Source organism: Salminus brasiliensis, chromosome 1 (genome assembly GCF_030463535.1).
Source record: "Salminus brasiliensis chromosome 1, fSalBra1.hap2, whole genome shotgun sequence".
Taxonomy (NCBI): domain Eukaryota; kingdom Metazoa; phylum Chordata; class Actinopteri; order Characiformes; family Bryconidae; genus Salminus; species Salminus brasiliensis.
In genome coordinates, this window is record NC_132878.1 from 89163166 (window position 1) to 89189735 (window position 26570).

The 26570-nt window shown below is 40.6% G+C and overlaps 1 protein-coding gene across 4 annotated transcripts in view; it reads right to left on the minus strand.

The window, feature by feature from the left end:
• The window catches only part of zfpm2a (zinc finger protein, FOG family member 2a), a 175301-nt gene that overhangs the window by 48670 nt on the left and 100061 nt on the right, over positions 1–26570 (minus strand). For all 4 annotated transcript variants that reach the window (XM_072692294.1, XM_072692293.1, XM_072692292.1 and 1 more), the window contains one exon: positions 14424–14535. In XM_072692294.1, the coding sequence (XP_072548395.1) occupies positions 14424–14535 (112 nt within the window). The remainder of the gene's footprint in view (positions 1–14423; positions 14536–26570) is intronic.

Sequence of the window (26570 nt, forward strand, 5' to 3'; positions counted from 1 at the left end):
GTGGTCCCTCATGAAATGTGAGATCTACAGGGAGGGAAAACAGTACACCTCTCTGAACAGTGTCTGGGAGGCTGTGGTGTCTGCTGCACGCAATGTTGATCGTAAACAGATCAAGCAACTGACAGAATCTATGGATGGAAGGCTTTTGAGCGTCATCGTAAAGAAAGGTGGCTATATTGGTCACTGATTTGTTTTTGGTTTTGAATGTCAGAAATGTTTTTCTAAATGTTGTGTTATATTGGTTTACCTGGTGAAAATAAACAAGTGAGATGGGTATATATGTTTTTTATTAAGTTGCCTAATAATTCTGCACAGTATTAGTTACCTGCACAAACAGATATCCTCCTAAGATAGCCAAATAGCAAAATATTAAGCTTTGATATTTGAGTCTTTTGGGTTGATTGAGAACATAGTTGTTGTTCAATAATAAAAATAATCCTCTCAAATACAACTTGCCTAATAATTCTGCACACACTGTAATATCAGACATTTTAAACAGTAATAAATGTGGTGTTTTTCCTCATTTTACAAATGATTTCTAAAAGACGTTTCTTTAGTTGTATGTGCTTAGTGAGACCAACTGTCAATATTGTTCAAATGAAGGTCGAATGTCCAGATGTTCAAATATGATAAAATATTTAGATTTAAATATACAGACTGCATAGATCTGTACAATCCTGTGTCCTGACAGTGTAGAAAAACAAGCATGTGAGTGTTTATCTGTGTTATGTGTGTGTCCATGTTGTGATGAAAAGCGGAGAGCAAGGCAGAGCTTAAAAGCCTCGCTCTCGCATTGACATGGAGCTCAATCTGCCCTCTGTGAATCGATACGCCGGCATTTCTCACCATCGATTATATAATTATGCCGGGTTAAATCATCACGCCCGCACACACCATTAAATGAGGGGTGCTCCACACACACACACACACACACACATGGAGCTGTGGCACTCCAGGTTGCAGGTACTTCACAGAGCTGATTAGGATGCCGCTGGGGTGCAGTACATCACTCTTATTAGCCCCTCTGCTACACAATGGGATCATAATTAATGGTAGCAGCAGGACCCAGCGCTGGCCTGACACGAGCACAGGCAAAGCCTGCTTAAGCTTTACACACCACTCAAATACACACACACACACATACCTCTCTGCCTCTCTCTCTGTCTTTCTTACAAGCCTTGTTCGTAAAACTGCAAATACCTGACACTGGTTACGATTCTTTAAGACCAAATTCAGAAAATCACTAAATGACAAAATGACCACAGTTCAGTTCAGTTTAAGTCTACTGGACTGACTTTCCTAAAACACACAAATTACATTTACACTTAAGGCATTTAGCAGACATTTTTATCCAGAGTGACTTACAAGAGTGCTTCACTGTTTACTCAGAAAATACCCTTAGCTAGTTGGTATCGGCTAGGATCCCACAATACTCAACATACACTATCTGTTGCCCAAGTACTCTCGGAAGAGGAGGGTCTTCTGTCTGGGGTGAAGACAGCGAGCGTTGGACTCTGCCGTTCGGACACCCAGGGGAAGCTTGTTCCACCACTTCGTTGCAGGACAGAAAAGAGTCTGGACGCTTGTCTTTCGTGACTCTTAAGGGATGGCGGGTCGAGCCGAGCTGTTCTTGAAGCTCAGAGGGCTTTTGGTGCAGATCAGCTTTTGACCATTGCCATCAAGTATGGAGGGGCTGGTCTATTCTTGGCTTTTTAGGCCAGCGTCAGGGTTTTGAATCTGATGCAGGCAGCAGCTACAGGAAGCCAGGGAAGAGGACTCTATTAGGTTAGGTGGAGGGACTTTTACCGGGATTTTTTTGCAGACAAAAATGTAGCATATTGTCGCTGTCATGCAACCTTGTATCTCCATTTTTTACATTTTGGACTTGTTGACCTACTAAGAATCTGAAAGATATTCTTTACACTGTATCACAATTTCAAGATGAATGGACCAATAGAAATGCTCAAAAATGGGAAAGTTTAGAAGGCCTTTTCCTTCTCCTGTGAAGTTCCTATTTTGGTGTGACAGTGACCAACTTATGTGTTATCATAACCCTTTATGTGGTCAAGTGAACTTCGACAATGCTCTAATATCAAAACACACATTATTGCAAAGTGTAAGCACTGAAAACAAGTGTTTTCATTTTCCGACTCTTTAGTACAGATCACTCCTAACAGACTAAAACAACTAATTATGAATAGGATAGGTGGGTAGGAATGGTTTACATATGGCCAGAGACAACACTGACAATAACAGACAGAACAACAGCATGAGAGAGGCTGTGTATTGGCAAGAACCTGACCTGTAACACAAGACGGGGGGCGTACGAGTCAATATACTTAATATTATAATATGATATATAGTGATACTGTAAGCAAGGTGATATTCTGCTGTTTTTAAAATACATTTCAAGAAAACTTTCATAGTAGAAAACACACCATCACGTCAACACTTTCTGAGTAATGGAAATGTTTACTATTTATCCAATCAGAACAGTGGGATCTGAAGACAACACTGCTATCTAGTGGTCGGAGTTTAATTTCAACACTAAATGAACCACTGTCTGCTACTAATCTTTACATGCAAACTATTCATTAAATTCAATACTGTTTTGGAGAATCTATCCAGTACTGTCAACATAACATAACATCACAACACTTTGATATAGTGATATTTTCTTACCCCCTATTAAAGACTAAATGAATCAGAATAATGAATGTAGCACTACAGCAGTGTTTTGTATTTACCAATACCCCCACTGCAGCCATTCCTCCCACATTTCTGTTTGTGTGGTGCTTGTCTCTCTCATGTGCACAAAAGGATGAATATTTGCTTAGGCAAGGCATCTGTCGCCGATGGGAGGAGACTGAGTAATGTGGTGAGTGGGAGGGTGTAAATGACTGGGGTGGGTGTGTGTGCGTGCGCGTGAGTGTGTGAATGAGTGGGACGGACTATGTCAGCCAACATGACTGTATTTGTCAGCTGACACACACTCGAAAGGCCAGTACCTAGAGAGAAGCGAGCAAGCATGTTTGTGAGTGTGTAAGTGAGTAACACAGTGAAAGTACTGAGTGTCTGTGCTTCTCTGTGTGTGTGTGTGTGTGTAGGTGGTAGCTGGTCTGGTTGATGCACGTTCTCAATCATGTGTGTGTCCTTACACACATCTTCTGCTCTGATGTGCCTCGACACGAGTGCACACAGTATGCAAACGTCATCACACTGCGTCCGAACTGTGAGACAACATTGTGAGTGTGTGTGTGTGTATTTATTATTGGAATTACGATGCCACCAAAGCCTTCAAGTTTAATGTTAACACTGGTTTGTTAATCAGAAGGGGTCTGTGGGTTTGATATCCAGGTTTACTCAGCTGCTAGTATTGAACCCCTAACCCTCTGTACTCTAGTGGTCTGGTAGAATGACTGCCCCTTCTTATAAAGGCAATTTTTATTAATGTAAAATGTGCTACTCCCATACAGTGGTTCTTAAAGCAGTTCTCAGGGCTCCCCATAGGGCTGGGCGATATGGTAAAAATGTTATATCACAATATTTAAAGACATTTTCACAATACACAGTATTAATCACAATACTTTGCCATGCAGACAACATTCACCAGTAGCTGCAGATTAAAACACTGCTATCCAAACACTCTCCCACAGTAAGTACAGTGATTTACATATATATAATTATAAATATATATTTATATATATATATATAATTATATATATATTGTTTTTTCTATGTAATCCCATTAAACAGGACTAATTACACTCTCTGTAATGAAGCGGGCAGCTGGTCAGTGTTCTTCAAGTACTGATGATATCAACACTATATCGCACTATAACAAACTTCATCACCGTTCATATTGCCTACCTCTAGCTGCCCTGGTGGTTTACATTTTATCCTTCATCCCCACGTGTTGCCAGTTGAGTTGGAGAGGGCTTAAGGACCGATTTGAAAACCAGTGCACTAATAGTTTTAGTAAAATCTTTTGATGGAGGAACAGCATTTCTTTGAATAGAAATTTAAACCTGCAGATATTTTATTACAGTAGCCCAGAGTCGCCTAAACCTTCTGCTCTTCTGGAGTTCGAACAATACATCCTCATCAAACAGCAGTTTAAAATAATGGCCGTTTGCTAGTAAGGACCACATCCTGAGAGGCTGGACGGGGAGGCGAACTCAGATTACTTTTGGGCTGGAGTTCGGGGCGGCTTTGTGGTCGGTGCTTGAAGCCAAACCCCTGTAGCTAAGGTGAACTAATGGATAAGAAGGGAGGAGACAGAACTCCACATGTTGGACAGAAATGTGTGGTTCTGGAACTAGCTTGGGCTCAATGAAAACTGCATTCACCCTTAAAAGAACAGCTTACCTAAAATAATGACAATTCTTCTGTTATTGCACCAAGACATGTTTGGTGTCTAAACACATGACATGACATGTTTGGCTTCTTTGGTTTTGCACTGGAGCTTTGAGACTAGTGTAGCTATAACATATATAACATGTATAACATGGTGCAGCTATAACATGGGCAGTGGTGGCTCAGCGGTTAGAGCGCCGGGCTATCGGGGTTCGATTCCCGGTCTGGGTGACTATGCTGCACTACACCAATAAGAGTCCTTGGGCAAGACTCCTAATACTACGAGGTTCGATTCCCAGTCTGGGTGACTATGCTGCACTACACCAATAAGAGTCCTTGGGCAAGACTCCTAATACTACACTGCCCCACCTCTGTAATATGAGTAACCTTGGAAGTCGCTCTGGATAAGAGCGTCAACTTGGCAAGCTGCCACTGTTGGGCCCTTGAGCAAGGGTGTGTGTGTGTGTGTGTGTGTGTGTGTGTGTGTGTGTGTGTTTGTTCACTACCACAGATGGGTTAAATGCGGAGGACACATTTCACACTGTACAGTGACAAATACGTGCACCTTTACCTTACATGTAATGGGAGCTCATACAAACTGTAGCTAAATCATCTCACTCTTATCTGAAACCTGATAGAGTTTTAAATCAGGGCTTTGAGACTAGTGTAGACACTGTATATAGTGTCTATAAAATGTGGCTATAAAAATGACATGTTTGGTCATTTGCACAACCGTTAATAAACACTGCACCAAAAAATCACAACAAGCTGAAAGTCTAAAGTTTGTTCCAATTCCAGTCACCTTTTGACTTCAGTTTGCTCATGCCATCGCTCCGACTGTGTACATTCAGCCACAGCTTGTACAGTTTACGACTAACCCTTCCCAAATGAGCTCCAGAGACTGGATGAGTGTTGTGCTAAGAGCTTGTGAACTGTGGGAGGTGTTTCTGTAAAGAGTGTTTGGGGAGATTGCAATTAGAGTCAGTGCAAGTAGAAAGTGCTTTAGGGTTTCGCACATGCGGCCTCGCAAGACACACGGGTATCAGCCACTCAGGATTGTGTGTGTACGCTTAGTAGCATTGAGCAAGCCATAAACAGCGGTGCAGCTCTCACTTTTACCTACTCAGGACCTTCATGACAAAGCTCTAGTGTTAGCAGCCTTCCTTTGTTTTTGTAGGCACTAATAAAACCAGCCAAACTGACAAATAGTGTCTCTTGGCTTTCTCTTTGACAAACATGTAAACTCTCTCTAAGTCTTTGATTTTCTCCTTCTGTCTCTCTCTATCTGCCCCTACAACCCCCCCCCACACCGACCCTGACCGTGTGCACTTATCGCCTGGCTCAGCACAATCAATTATTGTTGCGGCGGAATCATTAATAATTTCCTAATGAAAACGATTCTGTTGATCTCCGTTGTATTTTAATTAAACATAATTACGGCAGCGCTCAGCGCTGCGGTAGGGGACCCCTTTAGGGTACGACTAAGTTTTAATACACTGATAATGAATTTTTTACATTGTGTTGGGTTGTTTAGTTATTATGCGCAGGCACTATTTCTCTATGTCGGCAGATAACAGATAATGAGCCCAGAACCTCCTCGTGCTCCGCCGCCATGATGCTCAAAGGGAAGGTTCACATAAAAACAATTAATGCTGCCTTAACTGTTTTAAAACGTAGCCTCTGCCAAGCCAAACAGCGGCAGCCTGGATGAGACTCAGACGGATTTCAAACATAAATAAATAAGAACTTTTTTACACATTTTGTACTTCACAAAAATGCCATCTTACTGCAAATGTAGCCAATGAGCGCATACAGGTTTGAGGCTTATTTATGTTGGCACTAGCCTACAAACATAAAGTAATAACAAGTAATAGAAGTTTTCTAGATTTCTAGAGTTTTTATTATTATTATTTGTTGAATTTTTCTGAATTGAATTTTTTCCCCCAAGTTGGGACTGCCAAATGCCCCACCCGTTCGTAGCTCCCCCTTGCATTAGCAATGCTTCAGACACTAGGAGGGTAAATTTAACATAGGTCTACTCTGATACATGCAAAGCCAGCCACCGCCTCTTTTCAAACTGCTGCCATTGCGTCACTGCTAGGCAGCTCCTCCACACCGGCTGACATTGCTTAAGAGTGATGAGGGGAGTTAGCGCCATCTGCCCACCTGGCCAATTATGCTCTCTCAGACTCTGTCCGCTAATGTCAAAGCAGCATGGTCTCGGGATTTGAACTTGCGATCTCTGGGCCATAGTGGTAACACATTAGACTGCTGAGCCACTCTGAGCCGCTAATTCTATGTGTTTTGAAGCTATAGCCCCCTCTTATCCATAAGCACTGAATGCCCGTTACTTGTCTAATATAATGCATATTAGTTGTTTACAACATATTATTTGCATTAGTTACATTTATTTACATTTAGCTGAAGCTCTTATCCAGAGCGACTTCCAAGGTTACTCATATTACAGAGGTGGGGCAATGCAGTGTTAGGAGTCTTGCCCAAGGACTCTTATTGGTGTAGTGCAGCGCAGTACCCCAGTCTCCCACATGATGTGGTAGCTCACTGGCAGGTAGTGGTGTTACGCCACACCAACCACCAACCAGATATAATGCATATACAGTGTTGGCAGCCCCCTAAGCATTGCTTGAATCATTGAGAGATCCATTTACGGTAATGCCACCACCACCCTAGGAACCAAAACTGGTAGTTAGTGTTCTCCTCCAGGCGTGTTGAGCTGTCCAGTGATGTTGCATGAACAGCAGCTACTAAATAAGCTGTTGCTTGGCTTCATATGTCTTCACCCACCTAAAGGTTGTAGCATCATGTGATAGGGGAGCCCAAGAAAGTTGGGTGGGAATTGGAAATAACTGAATTGGGGAGAAAACTGAAATGCTTTGGGAAAAGTGAAAAGCTCCACTGAGGAACTGAGATAAGGGTACAGTTTAAGGTACAGGTAAAGGTAAAGTGAAAAAAGCGTGGTACTTCAACATACAGGGAAGTCAGACAAGAAAAATAAAAAGGTTGAAAAAGAAAGAAAGAATTAAGTAAAAGAGAGAGAGAGAGAGAGAGAGAGAGAGAGAGAGAAAATGGGTAGAGAGAGGTCACTCTAACAAATCTACACTCTGGGCTATGCCATGGAGAAAACGTGAGAATCAGATGGAGAGGAGTGCGAGAGCACTGAGCACAAAGGCGCAGTGAATTAGTCCAATCCTGCAGTGTACGGGCTTATGTAAAACACCCTCGTTACATTGGTCAATTTGCACTCGCACAAAGGCAAACTTTCCCCCCAGACTCCTCTGACTCGCTGTATCTGACTGGCCTCGGCCTAAGAGGCTTACGTTCAAAATTTTAGGTGACCTCTGCATAATAATAATAATACCCTTGTAGGACATTTGCCGTCTATGTCCGAGCTCACGAGAGCCGTGATATCAGGTGATGACAGTTAAAAGGACTAATTGTGGAGATTTGCTCAATAAATGGAGCTGCTCCTTTTTTGGAGACTTCATTTTTTTGCGTTTAACGTTTGACAGCACTTAATGTGGTCATACCGCTCTGACATTGATGTAGAATACTACATGCATGTAGTCTGACATTTTATTTCCCAACGAACTGCATTATCAAAACGAATTGACCAGGTTCTGATCAAACCTAAAGCACATTTTAGTCCTTTTTCTTGATGTCAGAGAAAACTAAACTAGTTCTACATGCTTTTTATTACCAGACCCTACATCTGCCTCTGCCAGCCATGGAGTAGGTAATTCTATACTTATTTTTTTATGAAAAAAAAAAACTATTTTCAATTTGTAACAGATCAGTAACAAATTGTTTTACACATTAATACATTTGTTTGTTTGTTTTTTTTAAATGATGGATGCCCCAACAAGGCCGAGACTCACTCATAGAATGCAAGTGTGTTCAGACATGCTGTTTAGGGGCAGTGGTGGCTCAGGTGGTGGTTTAATACAAGGGACCAATGATGGCTAAGCTGCCACCGTAGGGCCCTTGAGCAAGGCAGCCCACTGCCCTGTGCACATGTGTTCACTGCCTGTGTGTGTGTATATGTGTGTTTGCTGCACCAATGGGTTAAAGGCAGAGGTCAGTTTTTCATCTGTGTCCAACACAAAATGGTGAACGCTGGTTGGCTTTGTCTGTCTTTATCTGGTACAGAGATGAAAGATCCTGACTGGATTTCTGCTCACCTAGACAGCCGTCATGATCTTGCAAGTTCAAGACGGGACTCTGTCCAAATCTTTCTTGTGTTTAAGTACGATTTTAGCTCACGGAAGGCATAGCCAAGTTCATTTTCTTCTACCAAATCTCACTTTTATATCGAGTTATTTCAGTGTTTAATACCAGTTAGTCTACAGCCTACACCCATCATCTCTTATGTTGTTCACTTTCAAGCTAGTGTCCATCCCTCACCTTCAGTGAGCCAAACCAACTTGTCTGTTAGTTATCTCTTACTACCTATTACTTCATTACCCAGCGTCTTTAAGGAAAGTGGGGAGGTTTGTATTTTCTACGTTATGATTACAATATGGGCCGTCCTAAAGAAGTGGGACTCACCTTTTGCTTTTATGATAGAAACGCTTGTTTTAGCAGTGACCACTAAGCCTTAAACTCCTCAAAATCCATAACAGAGTGCTAGAGATCTGCTGGGGTCTAAAGGGTTAAAAAAATAATCAAGCCAGTAGTGTTAGCATTGCCAGCAGTGCATTAGTTTTAATACAGTGCAACTAGTGGTGATCAGCTAGCATTGCACAAATATCCAAGTCAATCTTGTCTCTGTTGGTTGCTAGCTCTGTTAGCATGTTTTGGGTGCAGTATTATTTTGAGTGAAGGGCTTGTGTGTAATGAGAGAGCTGTGTGGGGGGAGGGTGGGGGTTAAGGGAGAAGCTGAAAGAAGCTGCTGGAGTGTGCAGGAGGGTATTGTGGCACTTGCAGGTGGATTGGGGGATAATGAGTTATGGCGATGAAGTGGAGAGGTTTAGTGCTGGCTGAATGAAGCCTCACTGTGAGGCTAATGTAAAACAAACAGCACATGGGGCTACAGCACACACACACAAACACACACACACACAAGAATGCAAAAACACCCACATGCCCACTTATGCACCCACAAATACTTTATATCTGTACCTGTCCTCCGATAACTGATTATCACATTTCTACACAATGAAAATAATGCTGTTTCAATGTTACAGTTATTACATTCTCCAAACACATCTTTTTCCTGTTAAATCTTCACTCTTTTTGCTCTTAGGTTGTTCACAGAAATTTTGCTACGTTTTTCCTCTATTTTGTTCTCCACTTCAACAGACTGAATAACTAAAAATTAAAAAATAAGTCTTGATTTGTTTATGCTAACTGTATTGTTTATGTTTACTGTATTTGAAATTATGTTTTAAATGGTCTACTTAAGAAAACAATAAAAAAAGTCTTTTAAGAAAGTCACTATTTGCAAACTGCCTTTAAGAACACCGCGCCTCATTTATCTTTCCTAAGAAGTTTCTTTATTTTGTTTTTGAGAAGAGTCCTGACAAAAGTCCTGCATCAGATTCATGGTTTGTTTTTTAATGATGGATAAATGATGGACCCCATTATTCATGTGAACTGAACAAATAAGAAAACACCAGTGAATGTCAGAATCTTTGTAAAAACTGTCCAAGTAAATCATAAGAACATTTAGTGAATCTGACCCTCCTTATCAACTCCTTCATATTTACTTACACATACTACACTTTAACCTTTGAGACTTTGTATGGGGGTGTGTGGGCCTGGATTGTGAGCTCAAACGCAGTCCGATTATCCTGCAGTGCGGTCCAGACGTTAGCAGCTGTAAGGTGTATGAGCAATTATGATAAGAACAAAACCAAAAAAACAATAAATCCACTATGGGACCTATTTTTCCCACCAGCACCGCGACACTAACTCTCAGCTATGTATGTATTTCTATATTTCTGCACTCCTGAGCACATATACAGACACAGACACGCATAAACACCACACTTAATATCTCTAGAGAGATAATAACAAGCCAAGGAATAACACGCTTGAATGTCCTAAAACATACAGTACCAGACAAAACCTAAACGTTCAGCCACTACAGCAGAAGCTTGTGTGTATAAGAGTCTGTAAAGAAGACGATCTATCATCTGCCAACGACATAGTCTTTTGACATAAGTTCCAATTGAGAGTAACAAACTACCTGCAAATGTAATGTGACCCAATAAGGGAGCGCACCCTGCTAGCTCGGGCTGCCTGGTTGCTGTAGTTATTAGCCAATGTTCTATATATAGGCAGAAGCCTGTCCTCCTTGCTTGGGGCAACCCAAAGGGGAATAACACTCACCCAGCAGGACTCTGTTTAATGAATTATGCCACACAGGATGCTGGGATACATTCATTACCGCTATATCTGCGCATTTTTCATATAATCCCCTACTTCACCGCACATGGCCTTGGATATGTATTACTAAACACTAGTTTGACACATGGTTATGCACACAGAGTGCACAAAAGCTGGAACTACAAGCTATATCCGGAACACCTGCTGTACCCAAACTGCCTGCAGGCAACATGCTCGCTAATTGTTTCCTTTTTAAAGTTAGCTCTGCAGAAAAAACATATTTTAAACAATTTTTCATTGATAAAACTGATAATAAAAAAAAGTTACATTACTTAAGTAAAAGAAAACAGACAAAATGATTAAGGAGCAGAAAACACACTGTTAGCATGGTAAAAGCTGCCGAATGTCCACCATGGTGAGTCAAAATATCATATCAATGCTACCTTTAGTCAACAGTCAAATCATTTGTCCAAACTTCACAGCTAAATAATGCAGTTTTGCACAATTTCCACAATTTAAAGCTACTGTTTTGCTGAAACTCGATGTTAATATTATTCATATTGATACTGATAACAGCACTTGTTTTTAGCAGATTAATCAATCAATCTAATAACAGAAGCTTATTCATCAAACTAGAGCTGCAACAACTCATCTGCATCAATAACATCAGCGTGGAAACACTACACTTTAGAATTACAATACAAAAGGATTGTAAGATATGTGTGATCAGCAGTGTGGCACTACGTTAACATCTGGAGAAACCTACAGAGACACGAGGAAACCTCAGCAGGGTGAAGAACTGCTAAAACCACAGTTATACTGTATACAGAGTTAAACCAGTCTGCATATTAGCTCTGTTTTAGTTTAGCAAATACAATAAACTAATGCTATTAACAAGTTATCAGGACTTTCTGACCTCCTGACCACATGAACACTATGTTTTAGGTCACAAACAATGATGCTTTTGAAAGATGCCTTTCAGGGTGGAAGTCTATTTCAGATCCCTCTTAAAGGCAAGCATTTGATTGCAGTTAGCATGATGGTAATTGTTAAGTATTAGCTTCCATTATCTGTTACTCTACATTAGCCTTGAGTGTAAAATTAAAGAGCAGAGTGGGATAAGAGGTAAAAATGTGTACATTTAGCATTTCCCCACACTATAACTTGAAACGGTCTGGCTGCTTGAGTTGATGGAGTGAGTGCTAAGTGGCTGTACATTCAACCACAGCCTACTGTCCTTGCAGTAATTGTGTTGCTCCGCATTCAGCAGACAGGGTTAACATAGCACAGACAGTGACCCTAGCCCGAACACATCCTTCCAGCTGAATGAATGTGAAGGCCGAGGAGAAATTATGGCGACTTAACAAAACAGCCCCCGAAATCCCGTTATTAGTCCTTTTTTTGTTTCATATATTCAGTCTCCTGGCAAAAAGATTAGGCGATTTTAAAGCGCCGCGTAATCTTCTTTAACAGCTTATCAAAACTTTAATGATTTGGTTGATAAAGAGCACAAAGTTAAGTAGCCGGTTAAGAGGATAACTCCCCCAGTGCAGTCTAGTGATTAGCAGATGAGAATTGGCAAAGGCTGAAAATCTGAGGTTGCAAATCCCACTTCTGCTTCTTGTTCACTTTGAGGGGAAGAGAAAACTCCATTTCGGGGTAATCGTTTCAGAAACTGATAAATGAGAGTTATCCTCGTGTCCTTTGGAATCCTCCTCCCCCTTCCCCTTCCCTTTCACTCAATCCACTCCATTTATTTATTTACTTACTTATGTATTCGCATGTCTCATAAAGGAGAACACCCATCAGCACCAAATTACCAGCTGGATTCTTAAAAAGCATGGCCTTGAAATGGTGATGTCAATGTGCCACGATCTGTAAGCATGAAGCACACATGAGCCGCCTACATGCAACATGAGCTAAATGTGTGTTGGCAGGGGGGTCATGGATATCATCCCTGATGCTTTGTTAAGTTTTGACAGCATGGTTGGGTCATACTGCCTCGCTGCTATAAAGACATTTGCACCGGATATCATGTAAAGCAAGCAGACTGGCTGTAAAATTAGAGGCACCCATAAGCATACTGTGTTCGGACGTTTTATCTTATTTACTGAAATCAGTTTGTGTTCTTCTGACCTCACAGTGTCGTGATTTTAATATGGATGAAAAGAATTGTTTCGCTAAAATGGTGCTGACTGGACAGCTTTTTGTTAACCCCGTAATACAGCAAGGTTTATCACACACTAAGGTGTATTAATCAGTAACTACAGGGACTTCTGTACAAACTGGTGGGGCTATTCTTTGGTAATAGACATTTGTAATAACACTATCGGCCCACTGATGGGCCCTGGGCCCTAGGCTGTTCAATAAAGCTGTTCCAAACCTGGAACCTTGTCCCCACTTGAGAATTCAGTTCTGCTGTGTCTGTAACTCCACCTCAGTAGTGTTGAGCAAGTAGTCCCATTATACAGTCTACATATTTTCAGTAGATGGCGCTAGATAGGGGTTAGACGGTATGATTGACCTTCCACCTGCGAACCAGTTCACTGCACGTCCAGAGAGCTCCTGTTAGTAGTGTGAGACACAACTGGAGAGCTTCCTGACGCTACACTGATGATACCCTTTGTCTGCAGTAACTGGTTACTTCCCCGTGACACACCAGTGAAATGAAAAATAGTGGAGAGAGTGTTTAATTTGATGCTTTCTCTACTGTTTTAATCCGATCTTTAATTTGTGTTAAAAGGGAAACCTGGCCCTGCAGTTGAACACAGAGCTCTGAACACTTTTAAAACTAAAAATATTATTGAACTGTATTAATGAGTTCATACTGAAGATTAGAGCTGAATACAGATCAAATAAAGGCCATTATTGTATTGCTATTATTATTATTATTTTTTTTTTTTTTTTTAAAGAACAGTACACTGAAACCCCTGTCTTATGCTGTGTACCTTTAGTAAGATAAGATAATCCTTTATTAGTCCCACAGTGGGGGAATTCTCAGTGTCACAGCAGAAAGGGATTGCAAGACACTCAGATGCAAAAACGTAGATAAATTACCACTATTTACACAAAATAAATAATAGAAGTAAAAAAGCAATAATATTATTTACAGGTAATTGTAAATGTATTATGATATACCTTGCTAAGCTTAGCCCAAGCTGATTGGTGTCTGAAATTAGAATAAAAATATATAAAATAACATGGTCTTATTTGTTTGGGGATGTTTGTTGCTTTTTTCCGATGTACCAAAACACAAGGTCCAAACCATGGTGGTAACCAAACTGACTTTTGTGTACTGTAATGAACTGATGCCAGAGAAGGCCCCTCGAAAGTAACTGTAATATAATACCATTCAGAGTTACCAAATATTAGGAGATGCACGGATGTCCTAATGCTAATGATGTGTGTATTTACTGACATGTGTGTATCATCCACATTTTTCTTCAAGCTGTTCACTTACAGAAATGCCACCACAAACTGCAAAATGTCCACAACAACAGCCAGTGAGATCTCTGAGACTTGAGGGACTCTAAAGGCAGCGTTGTCTTATGTCTTATTCGCCCAATGAGTGATGCAATTTGAAAGTGGATGATGGAAAAGAAAGAGAAAGGGAATGATTTGGCCTCAGAGAGGGTGTGCAGGGTGTCGTGGGGCGTTGCAGGGCATGCGTGTGTGTGGGGTGGGGTTGTGGTGCAGAAGAGATAAACCCAGGCGCTTACCTTTGCTGTACACCACACAGTTGTTTTTGTTGTCTTCTGCTCCCTGCCAAGTCACATCCAACAGCCACCTGGGGCCCGAGCTCAACACCACCGGGACTGGGGCCTTGGTCTTCTGCAGGAGGAGAGATAACACACACGCACACAAACAGAGAGCATTAACTTATTTTGAGGTGATTAGGGAGCACATTAATAACTTGGCGTAAAGCTATGAACATGAACTCTTTTTGTAACACATGAAGAGTCGGAGAAGGAGGATCTCTCACATGACTGTCACGAACGAGCCGCCAGAGCCTGGGCTGCATTACACAATTTTCACACCCCAAAAACTGAACCAAGAGGGATGTCGGACTAACTGAAAACATGGCGACATCGACTGCAATTACATTTACGGTAAAGTAAGAATGTCTTTTCAGAGATACAGACACCAAATGTGCTGTCAAACCGTCACTGTCATGCAAAAACCTTGTATCTCCATGTTTGCTGGTTTTTACTTTTTTACATGATGTGTCAAGTCAAGTCAAGTCAAGTGGGTTTTATTATCATTTCAACTACATACAGAGTACACAGTGAAACGAAACAACGTTCCTCCAGGACCATGGTGCAACATAGACACAGTGCACACAGAACACAAGTGCAACACAGTACAGACAGAGAATAATAAATAATTGGGGGTAGTGTGCAATGTGCATCTGGCAGGTGTGCATCTGGCAGTTGGTCTTTGTGTCAAAATTGTAAAACTTCAGGATAAACGGACCAAAAGAAAATTCTATAAAATATACATTGATTTCCGCTCAAAGTTAATAAGGTTTTTCCTTCTCCTTTAAAGCTGCCATTTTGCAGATATGGTTTTTGCGTGACAGAAATGATGTTTATTTATTACAATGTTACACAGAAGCATCAACAACTACATCTAATGTCAGATGTTGAAGTGTTGAAATTGGTATTTTCTATTTTCTTTGAATTACTGTTTTAAGCTCCAGGTTTTTTTGTACTTCCCCCTTTCTCATCAAATAAAAAGCTAACTATTGATCAATCGTTTCAAACTATCAATCAATCAAACTATCAATAGTTTGATTTTTGACTGGAGTCTGGGCGTAATCCAGTATGGATCCTGTCCCTAATCATCACCATTATCAAATGTATTTATATAGTTATTTTCATAACTGACGTTGTTGCAAAGCAGCTTTACAGTAATCGAGTAAAAAGACAAAAGAGCAACAAAACATAAAAGATAAAAGCCACGGTCAGCAAGACAAAGTGGAACCTTGAGAGGAACCAAGACTCTGAAGACCCACCCATCCTCCTCCAATAAAATTAGCATGACATAGAAGCAATTTGTAGCGGCTCAATCGACAACAAGAAAACGCTGTTGTAGTGTCTTTACATAGACATGGTAACAGGAGAACACACTTATTTTTCACCACGTTCATCTCTGTGCCTTGTGACATGCGCTTCATAAGTAAAAGTGTAGTACAGCTTGGATAGTAGACATTTACATTTACATTCATGGCATTTAGCTGACGCTCTTATCCAGAGCGACTTACAAGGTTACTCGTATTACAGATATGGGTCAGTGTAGTGTTAGGAGTCTTGCCCAAGGACTCTTATTGGTGTAGCGCAGCATAGTCACCCAGACTGGGAATCGAACCCCAGTCTCCCACATGGTGTGGTAGCTCACTGACAGCTAGTGGAGTTATCAGTTGTGCCACACCAACCACTGGTTGCTTTGCTATAAAATCTGCTTTGCTATAAAATCTGGTCAAAAAGAGATGCCCAGTTTTCGTCGTTGGTTGTGCACCGTATTCAGTACTTAACAGTGATAATATGAGGAGGACAGCAGGAGGAACAATAGAGTGGAACTCATAAAGGAAGCAGCATTTGATGGATGTGGCTTTTATATGGTATCTGGACAAGGTTCAGAGAAGTGTTCCTCAATGTGCTAAAGGTCCACAGCAGAGAATTACGGGAATTTTCTTCCTCAGTGATCCTGTATCAGATCTCCTCGATTAGCTGTCTGATCTCGGGTACCTGGGAAAATTAGAAAAAGAATGCAGATGGCTTTCAGCGAGGGGGAGAAGGGCGGCAGAGGAGCCGTGGGTTTCGCGGGTGAACTTTGGGCGCATTGTCCCGCGTTTATCGCCCCCCATCTCGCTATTTCCTGCGAAAACCGTCCGGGAAGGAATTTAAAGAATCTGTATCCATTTCAAAGGCCGATGGAGGTTACGTTTGGTAATGCACCGGCAAATTATTCTGAATGGGTAACGTCATTTTTCTTCTCGGGTGCAGGGTCAAACCTGGTGCTTTAAGTTATTTCTATAAATCAAAAGCCGGGAGATAGGGGGGGCAGGCCTCTCCGCATGCCCCAATATGGAGAGAGGGGCCACTGTGGCTGCCGAGCTGTTGTGTCTATTCTCCACGTGAGTTTTATTCAATTTGTATTTTTTTAAATGCCATTTTCCCTCCTTACAAAGGGCAATGAGAGCCTGAAGTATATCTCCACTCTGTTTTGGTGTGGGGGTGGTGGTGGGGGAGTAAGTCAGACTGCTGTTACAGTAGCCTATTACTGGCAGGGAAAATGTCAGTCTTTCTAGGCCATTACTTGTCACCCCCCCAGGCTCTCCTTCATTAGAGTGCCACAGAAATAGTTTAGCTAAGAGAAAATGGGTTGGAGAGCCATCTCCACATGCTCTCTCTTTTCATAGGAGACTTTCTCTCGAAAGACGCCATTACTCTAGCTCGCTTCAAGTCTCCTGAGCATTCCATATGCTGCTGTGATTTGTTTGTGGGCACTGTACACCCCCTCCGTGCCGCCCTGTGCGATGCCATGAAGCGTATCGATGTTGTGAGGTCCAAGCAGACGTCTGGAAGTTGGTTTGTGATAGCAGGAGAAACACGTATGAAAACGCTTGGTCCAGCACCAGGGTTGGGGATCGTAGATTTAATGGACAGTACTCCTCAATCCCTCAGTCTCATAAGTACAGTTTTATGGTGGATTTGAAATAAAGAATTATGATATGCTCTAACAAAAAGGATGGCAATGATTAAATGTAGAATCATGACACATCTAAGGAACAGTTGAACTTTAAGCATACACATTTTTGGAAGCAAACATTTGGAAAAAAATTGAATATAAAAAGATGTCTTCTACAATCTTAAGCATATCTCAAAATACACAATGGACTACCTCAAGATGTGCAAATTTTCTTTTATTTTGCTATGGCTCTTATGGTCCCCCCAACCTAAACATCTGGAAAACTGAGGATAGACCTCAGGAGGGCAGTGCAGCAAGAAAGTCCAAGATTCTCACAGAACAAGAAGTCTTTTGCAATGAATAAAATCAAGTAGCTGCTTCAAAAAAAGTGCTTACAAGCTGTTATACTCGACAAAAAACATTACCTAGTACTGATCATGCAGGGTTCCAAAACCTCTGCTTTATGCCATACAACACTAAAGGCAGCATGAAGATGACTCTTTTACATAGAACTACAACATGGACATGTCCCACCTACTCCTGATGGACTGGAATTAGTTCAATTTAACACAGGTTAAAAACATTTTACTGGTTCTTCTCCAAGATGCAGAACATGCTACAGTAGCTTTTAACCCTTATGTAGTCCTTCAATTCTCCTAAAAATCCATAAATTCAAAGGGTTAACACTGTCTATGTCCAAAAGATCATACACTTGACTGACCAGTTGCCAAACTCAGCCATCATTTTTACTCCACTGTCCCCATCACCTACCCCCACCTGTCCCAATGCTGGTAGGAAGACAGAAGACGCTGGTCATTTAAGTCGGCTTCTGTTACCCATCTCAAATTAGTCATACAATAAAGTCTTATATCCAGACGAACCTTCAAATCTCACAGTCCTGTCAAAGGGGCACAGAAGACGGTCTGATTGTTGCCACGACGACTATCTAAAATGAAAATCGGATTAACCCTTTCTTTGATCCTCTCAGTCCGGAGTCATTCTCTTGTCCCCAAGCTGGAACCCCCACTCTCCCTCTCTCCCTCTCTCTCTCTCTCATATTCAATTCAATGACTGTCAACTGTCATTTCAGTGCAGATGTGGCTGCTGAGTTGATCAGTTCTGGACGGCCAAATAACTGCTGCAATTCAAAGAGTAAATGGAACAGTTCATCTGCTACACTAATATCAATGGAAAGTTCTAACATGTTAAATACTGAATTTAAATATCAAATATTCATATATTCTATTATGCCACAGGGCATAATAGGGCATAATTATATCATATGGGCTTTTATAATGACAGAATAGACATGAGCACAGTCCGGTCCCACAGAAAGAAAGCAGTAAAATGTGACCTTACCATGCTTATTTAATGGCTGCACATTTTGCCATGTAGTTAGATGTATTACATCAGTGCTGTCAGGCAAAAAGCCTTTTTTGGCACAATGTGAACCGGGCAGTTGTTCTTCACATGTTCTTTACTGTGTCAAAATTACATGAAGGATGGACCAATAGGAATGATTTAAAATGACTTTTAACTCTGAAGGTTTTTGAGGTTTCTGCTTGACAACAACGATATATAGATAGATATGTTAGGACATTTACAACTATTATTATGTACTGATTATGAATTTACCAAATCAAACTAAGTGCAGCATGTGTGTACATGTCCTAGATGTTCCTAATTTATTGAGACTGAAGACCTAAATTAGGCACATAATGAAATACTTATAATTAAACTAATATCTGTTTTTTAATTAAAATAATAATATTAAATGCTTAACTTACACTATATAAAGTACATAATATGCCAATGAATGGGCTACGACATTGTCAAGCGCTGATGAAGAAATCAGTATAAAAAGTTTTGTAATGGTCATATATGTATGTAGTACAATAACTAGTTAATCAGTTTCATGCAAAAGGTTGAAAATGTCTTTTCAAATAACATGCTTTTCACATTGATTTTCTACATGAAAATAAATAAACAATCCTCTACAAGAAACAAATTCCATTTTTCTCCCATGTGTTTTAGCACTGTTTCTACATATTTACTGAAATTCACATATTGAACATATAACATGTAAAATGAGACATAACTTTTACATTTTTCTCACAATTTGTTAAATTCTCTGAATATCCAGTAATCCTGCATTACAACGTTCTCTGTAGATACTTCAAATTATATTTTATATTAAATTAAAGTGAAATATATAATTAAAGATAAAAAAAATAATATTAACAGCTTTAAAGTGAACAAAAAATAAAAATAAAAGAATTATGCTTATGTTATTTTCACCTAACAGATATACTTAGCCAGTCAGTGGACTATGGGAGTATGGAAATAGCTAAAAGTGATGATGAAATGATTACAAAAACTTTCACCTTTCAAAAGTTTGTAAAAGGTGTAAAACTGAGAGTGAGTAGCAGCAGTAGGTTTAATAGCTGGTTGGCCTGTGGACAGTCTGTGTGCTGGTGGCTGACCTGCAGGCCCTCTCTCTCTCTCTATGTCTCTCTCTCTCTGTCCCTCTCTCTCCTGCTCCCTCCTTCTCTGTGTTCTCCCAAGCCTCTCGTTTCGTTTTTCACCGCGACTTGCTCCCCTGCTTGCCGTGTAAGAGATACAGTGAGGGAAACAGTGTAGTCAGCGGCCCGGTGATTACAAACTGATGCTCCGAATTCGCTATAAAATGAAAATCAATATTTCCACGAGTCGCTGCAACATAAAAGATAACCTTCATTGATTTTTCCTGACTTAGGCTAGCGCGATAAAATCTAATATAAATTTTCAGTCGCTTGGATTTGGATCAGAACGGGGGTGGGGGAAGCCGGGGAGCTGCCGATAAGTTCCTCTCTCACATCCGTTAGAGCTGATTCTTTTTTTCCTCCCTCCTGTCCTTCCTTCCTTCCATCCATCCTTCCTTTCCCCCCTTTTTTTCTGCTCCTCTCTCTCTCTCTTTTCTGAGCTATTTATAATTGGCCCGGTGTGAGCAGAAAAAGCTTCTATCAGGAATCTGCTCTAATTTTTTTTAGTACTGGGGAAAGCTAAAGCCAGTTCCAGATAATTTGGAAATTTCAGGGGGAATTGTGATGGGAGCTGATGGCGGTGGCATTGGGGGGAGGGAAAAAAAGAAGCTAACCTGTAATAGCTTGTGTGCCCGACTCTGATTAAATGTTGCCATAGATGAAAGGGCCTGGCTTCGGCGCAATAAATTAACCAATCGCGCAAATCCCAAATCACTGCTAATCCGGCCTTGATACCATGATCCTCTGATCAGCTGAAGGAGGTGAGGGGAAAAAGAGTGGCTGGTGACACTTTCAGCCTCCATCACTTCCAGCTTGCTCTGTAAACAGCCGGCTAATGATAGCACAGGCTGACCGCTGCCCGTTGCCTGTGACACCCAGGAGCCTTTTTAGCTCGGCTTTTTGCTCTCTGGCCCAGCAGAAATCAATCCCCCCAAGAGGGTGGGAAAGTTTATTTCTGCCACAACACCCCCGTCCCCGTCCCCCCACCTCCCATCCACCCCTTCTCCAACTCTTTTCCAGCTGCTTTATCTCTCACTGTTAAGCAGTCTGTTAACCTTTTGAGTTGGATTCCTTTAGACTGGAGAAACTCACTTAGAATCAATAGAGAATAAAGCATAAACTGTGCTGTATGTTTCTTTGTGTGACTGAGTGGCTGAGGTGTTCCCCCAACATTAAAAAAGCCTAAAAATGCATCACATTCAGCAACATCAGGGCTGCTTTTGGGAAGACCGGGGTGTCCATAGTAACCAGCCCAAAGAAACATTTCAGAAATTTGGGTTAGACCATTCTGGTGGGTTTGGGAGGGGTGGGAAGTGTGGTAATGGTCCTTGCTTGTTGAAGCAGGCAGTCTGCATTTTATGAATAAAGGAATACTGTTCTTTGTGAGTTTAGTTTATTTTACAGATGACAAAAAAAACCCTCAAACATGCTGCATGTTAAAATGATTATTAATGCTAAAACTTACCCTTACCCTTAATTTAACGCTCATTATTCATCCAAAGGAATTTTTTGGCTGATGTTTTCTGGCTAAATATGTCAGATTATTTATGTGACATTTAATGAATGTAATGTAATGAACAGAACAGTGTCTGACTATAATTGTATTAAAATAAAGAAGTGGCAAAGGGTGTGTTTAAAATGGTTAAAGACAGAAAATGAATTAAACGAATAAATGAATACATTTAGTAAATAAAAGACTTTATCTATATACACTTCTATGGTTCTTCTATGGCATCTCACTCAAAGAATATTACAAAAGTGCTTCCTGTAGAGAAACATGACAAATGAATATGATCTTAGCCATTGTAAGAACTATTTTATGCTTAAAATATACCAGAGAGTTTATTAATTGTGGCATCTGCAAAACCGCACTGCAGAGCAGAGGCTACCCACACACTCTGTTTATAAATTAGCCTCTAAAATAAGGTGCCAAGATGCAAAGTTTTATTGTTTTAGATTTAATGATTAAAAAGTATAATTAAAACATTTGCAGATTCTTAATTGGATATCAGTCATCTAAGTACAGAGTAATCAGAAATTTCTATTGCACTAGCGTGCTTTACTAAAGCCTCCTACGCAATAAAGCTTAAGGATCCATCCAGGAAACACTTCTGAGAACTGACCAATAAAGACGCACACAGTGTTTCACTACATGCACACGCAAAACTGCATGACCTGTGCTGAAGCTCATTCTGTTCCAGACAGGAACATCCACTTCAGCTCCATAGCGAGTAAATGGTCAATGTCAAGCTGACATGTTTGGAGGGGAGGTGGACATGGCCGTGGTGGGGATGTGTGTGTGTGTGTGTGCGCGAATGTGTAGGACAGGACTGGACCTGTCCTAAGACTCTGTTTACAACCTAAAGCGCCTTCACACACCTCGATAACGCCCTCCGCAATTAGTTGTTCGCTATGATGAAACAAATTGCATGTGGTCAACTGGAAATTTCATTAAGGAAGATTTACCTCCAGCTGTCGTTATCGCCGCATATTAATATTTCCCCTGGCCTGCAGGATGGATGACTTACAGGAAACGTTGCCTTCCCACCCCCCCTCTTTCCTAGAAGAAGAAATGTCCCAGTCCTGTTATATACATGCAGAAGCAATCATGGGTTGAATGTAAAAAAAATTCTCTAAAGTAGCACTGATTTACCCTCCTCCTTATTTACTGTTTCATATGCTAAATAAAAAGGCCCATATTTCAAAATCACTATCTGCCCCAGAAATACTGCCACATCTTGAGTCTGTCATCCCTCTCAGCTTCTCTTTCTCATTTAAAATGGCAGTGGCTTCATCGTCTAAAATGAAAAGATACCTCCTTAGTGCCTTATTTTTATATATATATATATATATTTTCCTCCATGTTAGCATCTGCTATTGGGACGCTAAATAACAGAAATATGTAACAAAAAAAAAAAAAAAAGAAAGAAGAAGGAGAGGAAGGAGAAGAAATTGCACGCTAATTCCCTTTGGAGATAGATCTTGGCGGCTGCCCTGTCATAAATCAGAGAATTTTCGATATGAAATGAGGCAAGCTGCTCTAATCATTTCTGCATTTCAAATTGGATCACTGGCTCAATCGCTTGGCTTTTAAACTGCTTGCCTAAGAGCAAATGTGAGGTGGGAGATAATGGGGGGAGAAATCTCTGCCGCGCCGCGCTGTACTTAGTTTACTGCTTGAGTGAAAAAGAATGCTTTCTCTGCCTCTCCCCCTCCCACACCCCCGCCACGCTCCCCTCCTCTCCCTGGCTTTCTCTTTTCAACTTTGTTAAATTGACTTTTTCTTTTGAAATCGATAAAATTGAGAATCGCCGCACCACCGCCAATCTTTTAAGGAACACCCATTAAGGTTCACACAAGCCATTATTTTCTGGCACTGGCAGTTGCTATAGGGACGCTGTGCTGTATATTGATTCAAAATCACCTTTTGCAAAACACCATTTGATTGTATACTGATTCACACTGCACAAACGCTTTATACCGTGCTAAATAAGGTATTGTCCAATGCAATGTTGACATCAGATGTTGACTGTGTATAAAAAAGTACGCACATATACTTCAGTGTGTCACTAATGTACAGGAAGTAAAAGATTAATGTAAAGATACTGAAGTATGTCAATAATAAGTAGAAAAAGCATGAACAAGCGTATAGAGAGTAACTAATGTCACTAATGTAAGGGTACTACCATAGGTTGCTAATGTGTGTGTGTATATATATATGTATCTATATAAATTAAAGCATTAATATAAATACACTTTAGCATGTTGTTAATGTATAGAAAATAAGCATTAATGTATAGATACTTTAGCATGTTGCTAATGTATATAAATTAAGCATTAATGTAAAGACACTTATGTTGCATGTTGCTAATGTATAGAAATTAAAGCAATAATGTAAAGACACTTCAGCATGTTGCTAATGTATAGAAATTAAAGCAATAATGTAAAGACACTTCAGCATGTTGCTAATGTATAGAAATTAAAGCAATAATGTAAAGACACTTCAGCATGTTGCTAATGTATAGAAATTAAAGCAATAATGTAAAGACACTTCAGCATGTTGCTAATGTACAGAAATTAAGGCAATAATGTAAAAATACTTCAGCATGTTGCTAATGTACAGAAATTAAGGCAATAATGTAAAAATACTTCAGCATGTTGCTAATGTACAGAAATTAAAGCATTAATGTAAAGACACTTATGTTGCATGTTGCTAATGTATATAAATTAAGCATTAATGTAAAGACACTTATGTTGCATGTTGCTAATGTATAGAAATTAAAGCAATAATGTAAAGACACTTCAGCATGTTGCTAATGTACAGAAATTAAAGCATGGGCACTTTTCCCTGAAACAAAAGATGTAACCAATGAAGCAGCTCAGAGTGAAAATAGAACAGAGAGGTAAAACAGAAGGCAGGAACTATGTATATACGAGTGTGTTTGTGCGGTGAGGAGGTCGCTAGCCAATTCCAAGCATCTTACATTCTCCCAAAGCTTCGGGCATGGAAGTATGTTCCAACTCTAAAGCCATGCAGTTTAGTGCATCCTTAGCCTGCCTTCAGGACAACAGCTCCCTCTCTCTCTTTCTTTTTTCTCTCTCTCAGTCGATTGCTCACACACACAGACACACACACACACACACACATACACACACACAAACACACACACACACATACACAATACTACGCTAACAGTACAACCGCTAGGCTTTAAATATTTATTGAGAACTTCACATTTCCCAAAGTTGCACTTAGGTAGCTAGCTGGGAAAAGGTTCTGGTGTAGCCCTACTTACAGTACATTTCCCTGCACAAACAGAATCGATTGTCAAGAACAAGGAAACCACCTCCAGGAATTTAGACCTGCGAGCACAACCATGGTGAGCAAATGGCGGCACGATTCAACCAAAGTTGAATGTGCTTTGTAGGTGCACAACTTCACTTATTCAAAAAGGCATGAGTGCACAGAATTCATAATGCTTTGCTTTGCATTCTAATAATGACTGGAAGGGACAGAACATGCTCTTCCCTTGTGTTCCGATTCAGCTGGCGAAGTGACATGCCTGTTCTACAGTCCTCGCCATTAAAATTTGAATTTCCCCCTTTGAATCCAATCGCCGGTTCGTTTGATCTTCGCACGCGCCTCGCGGTCACCTCCCGCAGCAAGAGGCACCAATGGGGGACCCATAATAGGGCGCTCCCTCAAAGTCCTGTTAACCTGGACGAGTATATCCGTGCCTGGAGGGAGCGGAAAGGCAGGTGGCATCTGACCAGCCAGCAGATTTTAGAATTAAACCCTGTGCCAACACGAACCCACCACAAGAGGCAAATCTACACATACTACACATTCTGCAGAAGCACATTACTTGCAGCATTCCAAATCTGCACAACTTATTTGGATGCCTAATAAATAAATGTATAACTGTATATCATCAGTGTCAGACATAAACCATTGAAATGCTCCAAAATGACTTCCAATAAAGGTTAAGATCGGTTTATTTTAATGAAAAGTTGCTATTTTTTTTTTTTTGCCAGTTTAATTTTGACCCTGGCCTAAAGAAAACTAAGAATCACTGGTACACTCTTAAAATGCAATGCCATAAAAGCACCATAAAATAACTTGTAGAAGAGATGTGTCAGTGTGAAGAACCTTTTAAAGGTTTAAAGAACCAACCTGATGAAAAGCCTCTTCATACTCATACATCTCTTTTACAAACGTGGATCTTCTATAGAACTGCTTCAGAAACCCTTTGAAGCACCTACAGTTTTAAGAGTACAGTTGGTGATCTGGGTCCGCTGGCTCTCTGTAGTTTGATAGGTTGTTGGTTAACGTCTCCAAAAACAAGAGAGACAAGAGACAACCATGTTTACCATATGTGTTGGACACATGAAATTTCCTCTTTATCTGCCTTATCAATCCGTGCCGTGAACACACACACACACTAGTGAGCAAACACACACAGTGATAGTGAGCACATATTCCTGGAGCATTGGGCAGCCCGGAGAGCAGAGAAGGTTCAGGGCATTGCTTAAAGACCCAACAGTGGTAGCTTGATGAGCCTGGGTATCGAACCCTGGGTATTAAGCCCAGGCTCAGCAAGGTCCAGCCTTGCTCAAACACCCAACGGTGGCAGCCACCACTAAACAACTTAAACTGCCTGTGTCAACAATCCAAAAGCAGCCGATATAAAGCTCTAAACTGAAACGAGGTGAAGAAACACTGTGGTCCTTAGCTTCCAGAACAGAAGTATGCTACTCAATTTAGGCTTTTTCACCTGAGCCTCGTGTAGAGGTCATGTGACTATGTGGTTGGGTTTAGAACCACATTTAGTTGAATGCATGTTATAGGTCAATAAAGCATCTACAAACACCCCCTTCTTTTTGTTTTAAGGATCTCATCATCATGTTCTTGTATTTTAGACATTATACTCTAACCTAAACCATCACACCACATAAATTACACCACATCCAGTGAGCACAATTTCACATTTCCAAGTAATTTTCACGTTCAGTTATTCCTGGCATGTTTGATGTGTAAAGGCCTGACGACTTTGACTTTTCTTGAAGATCTTTTCTGAACGAGCATTGCGCAGACATTAGAACTCCTCAGAAGGGGTTATTAAAACGCTGCAAAATTGTGCTCAGGTGAAGTCC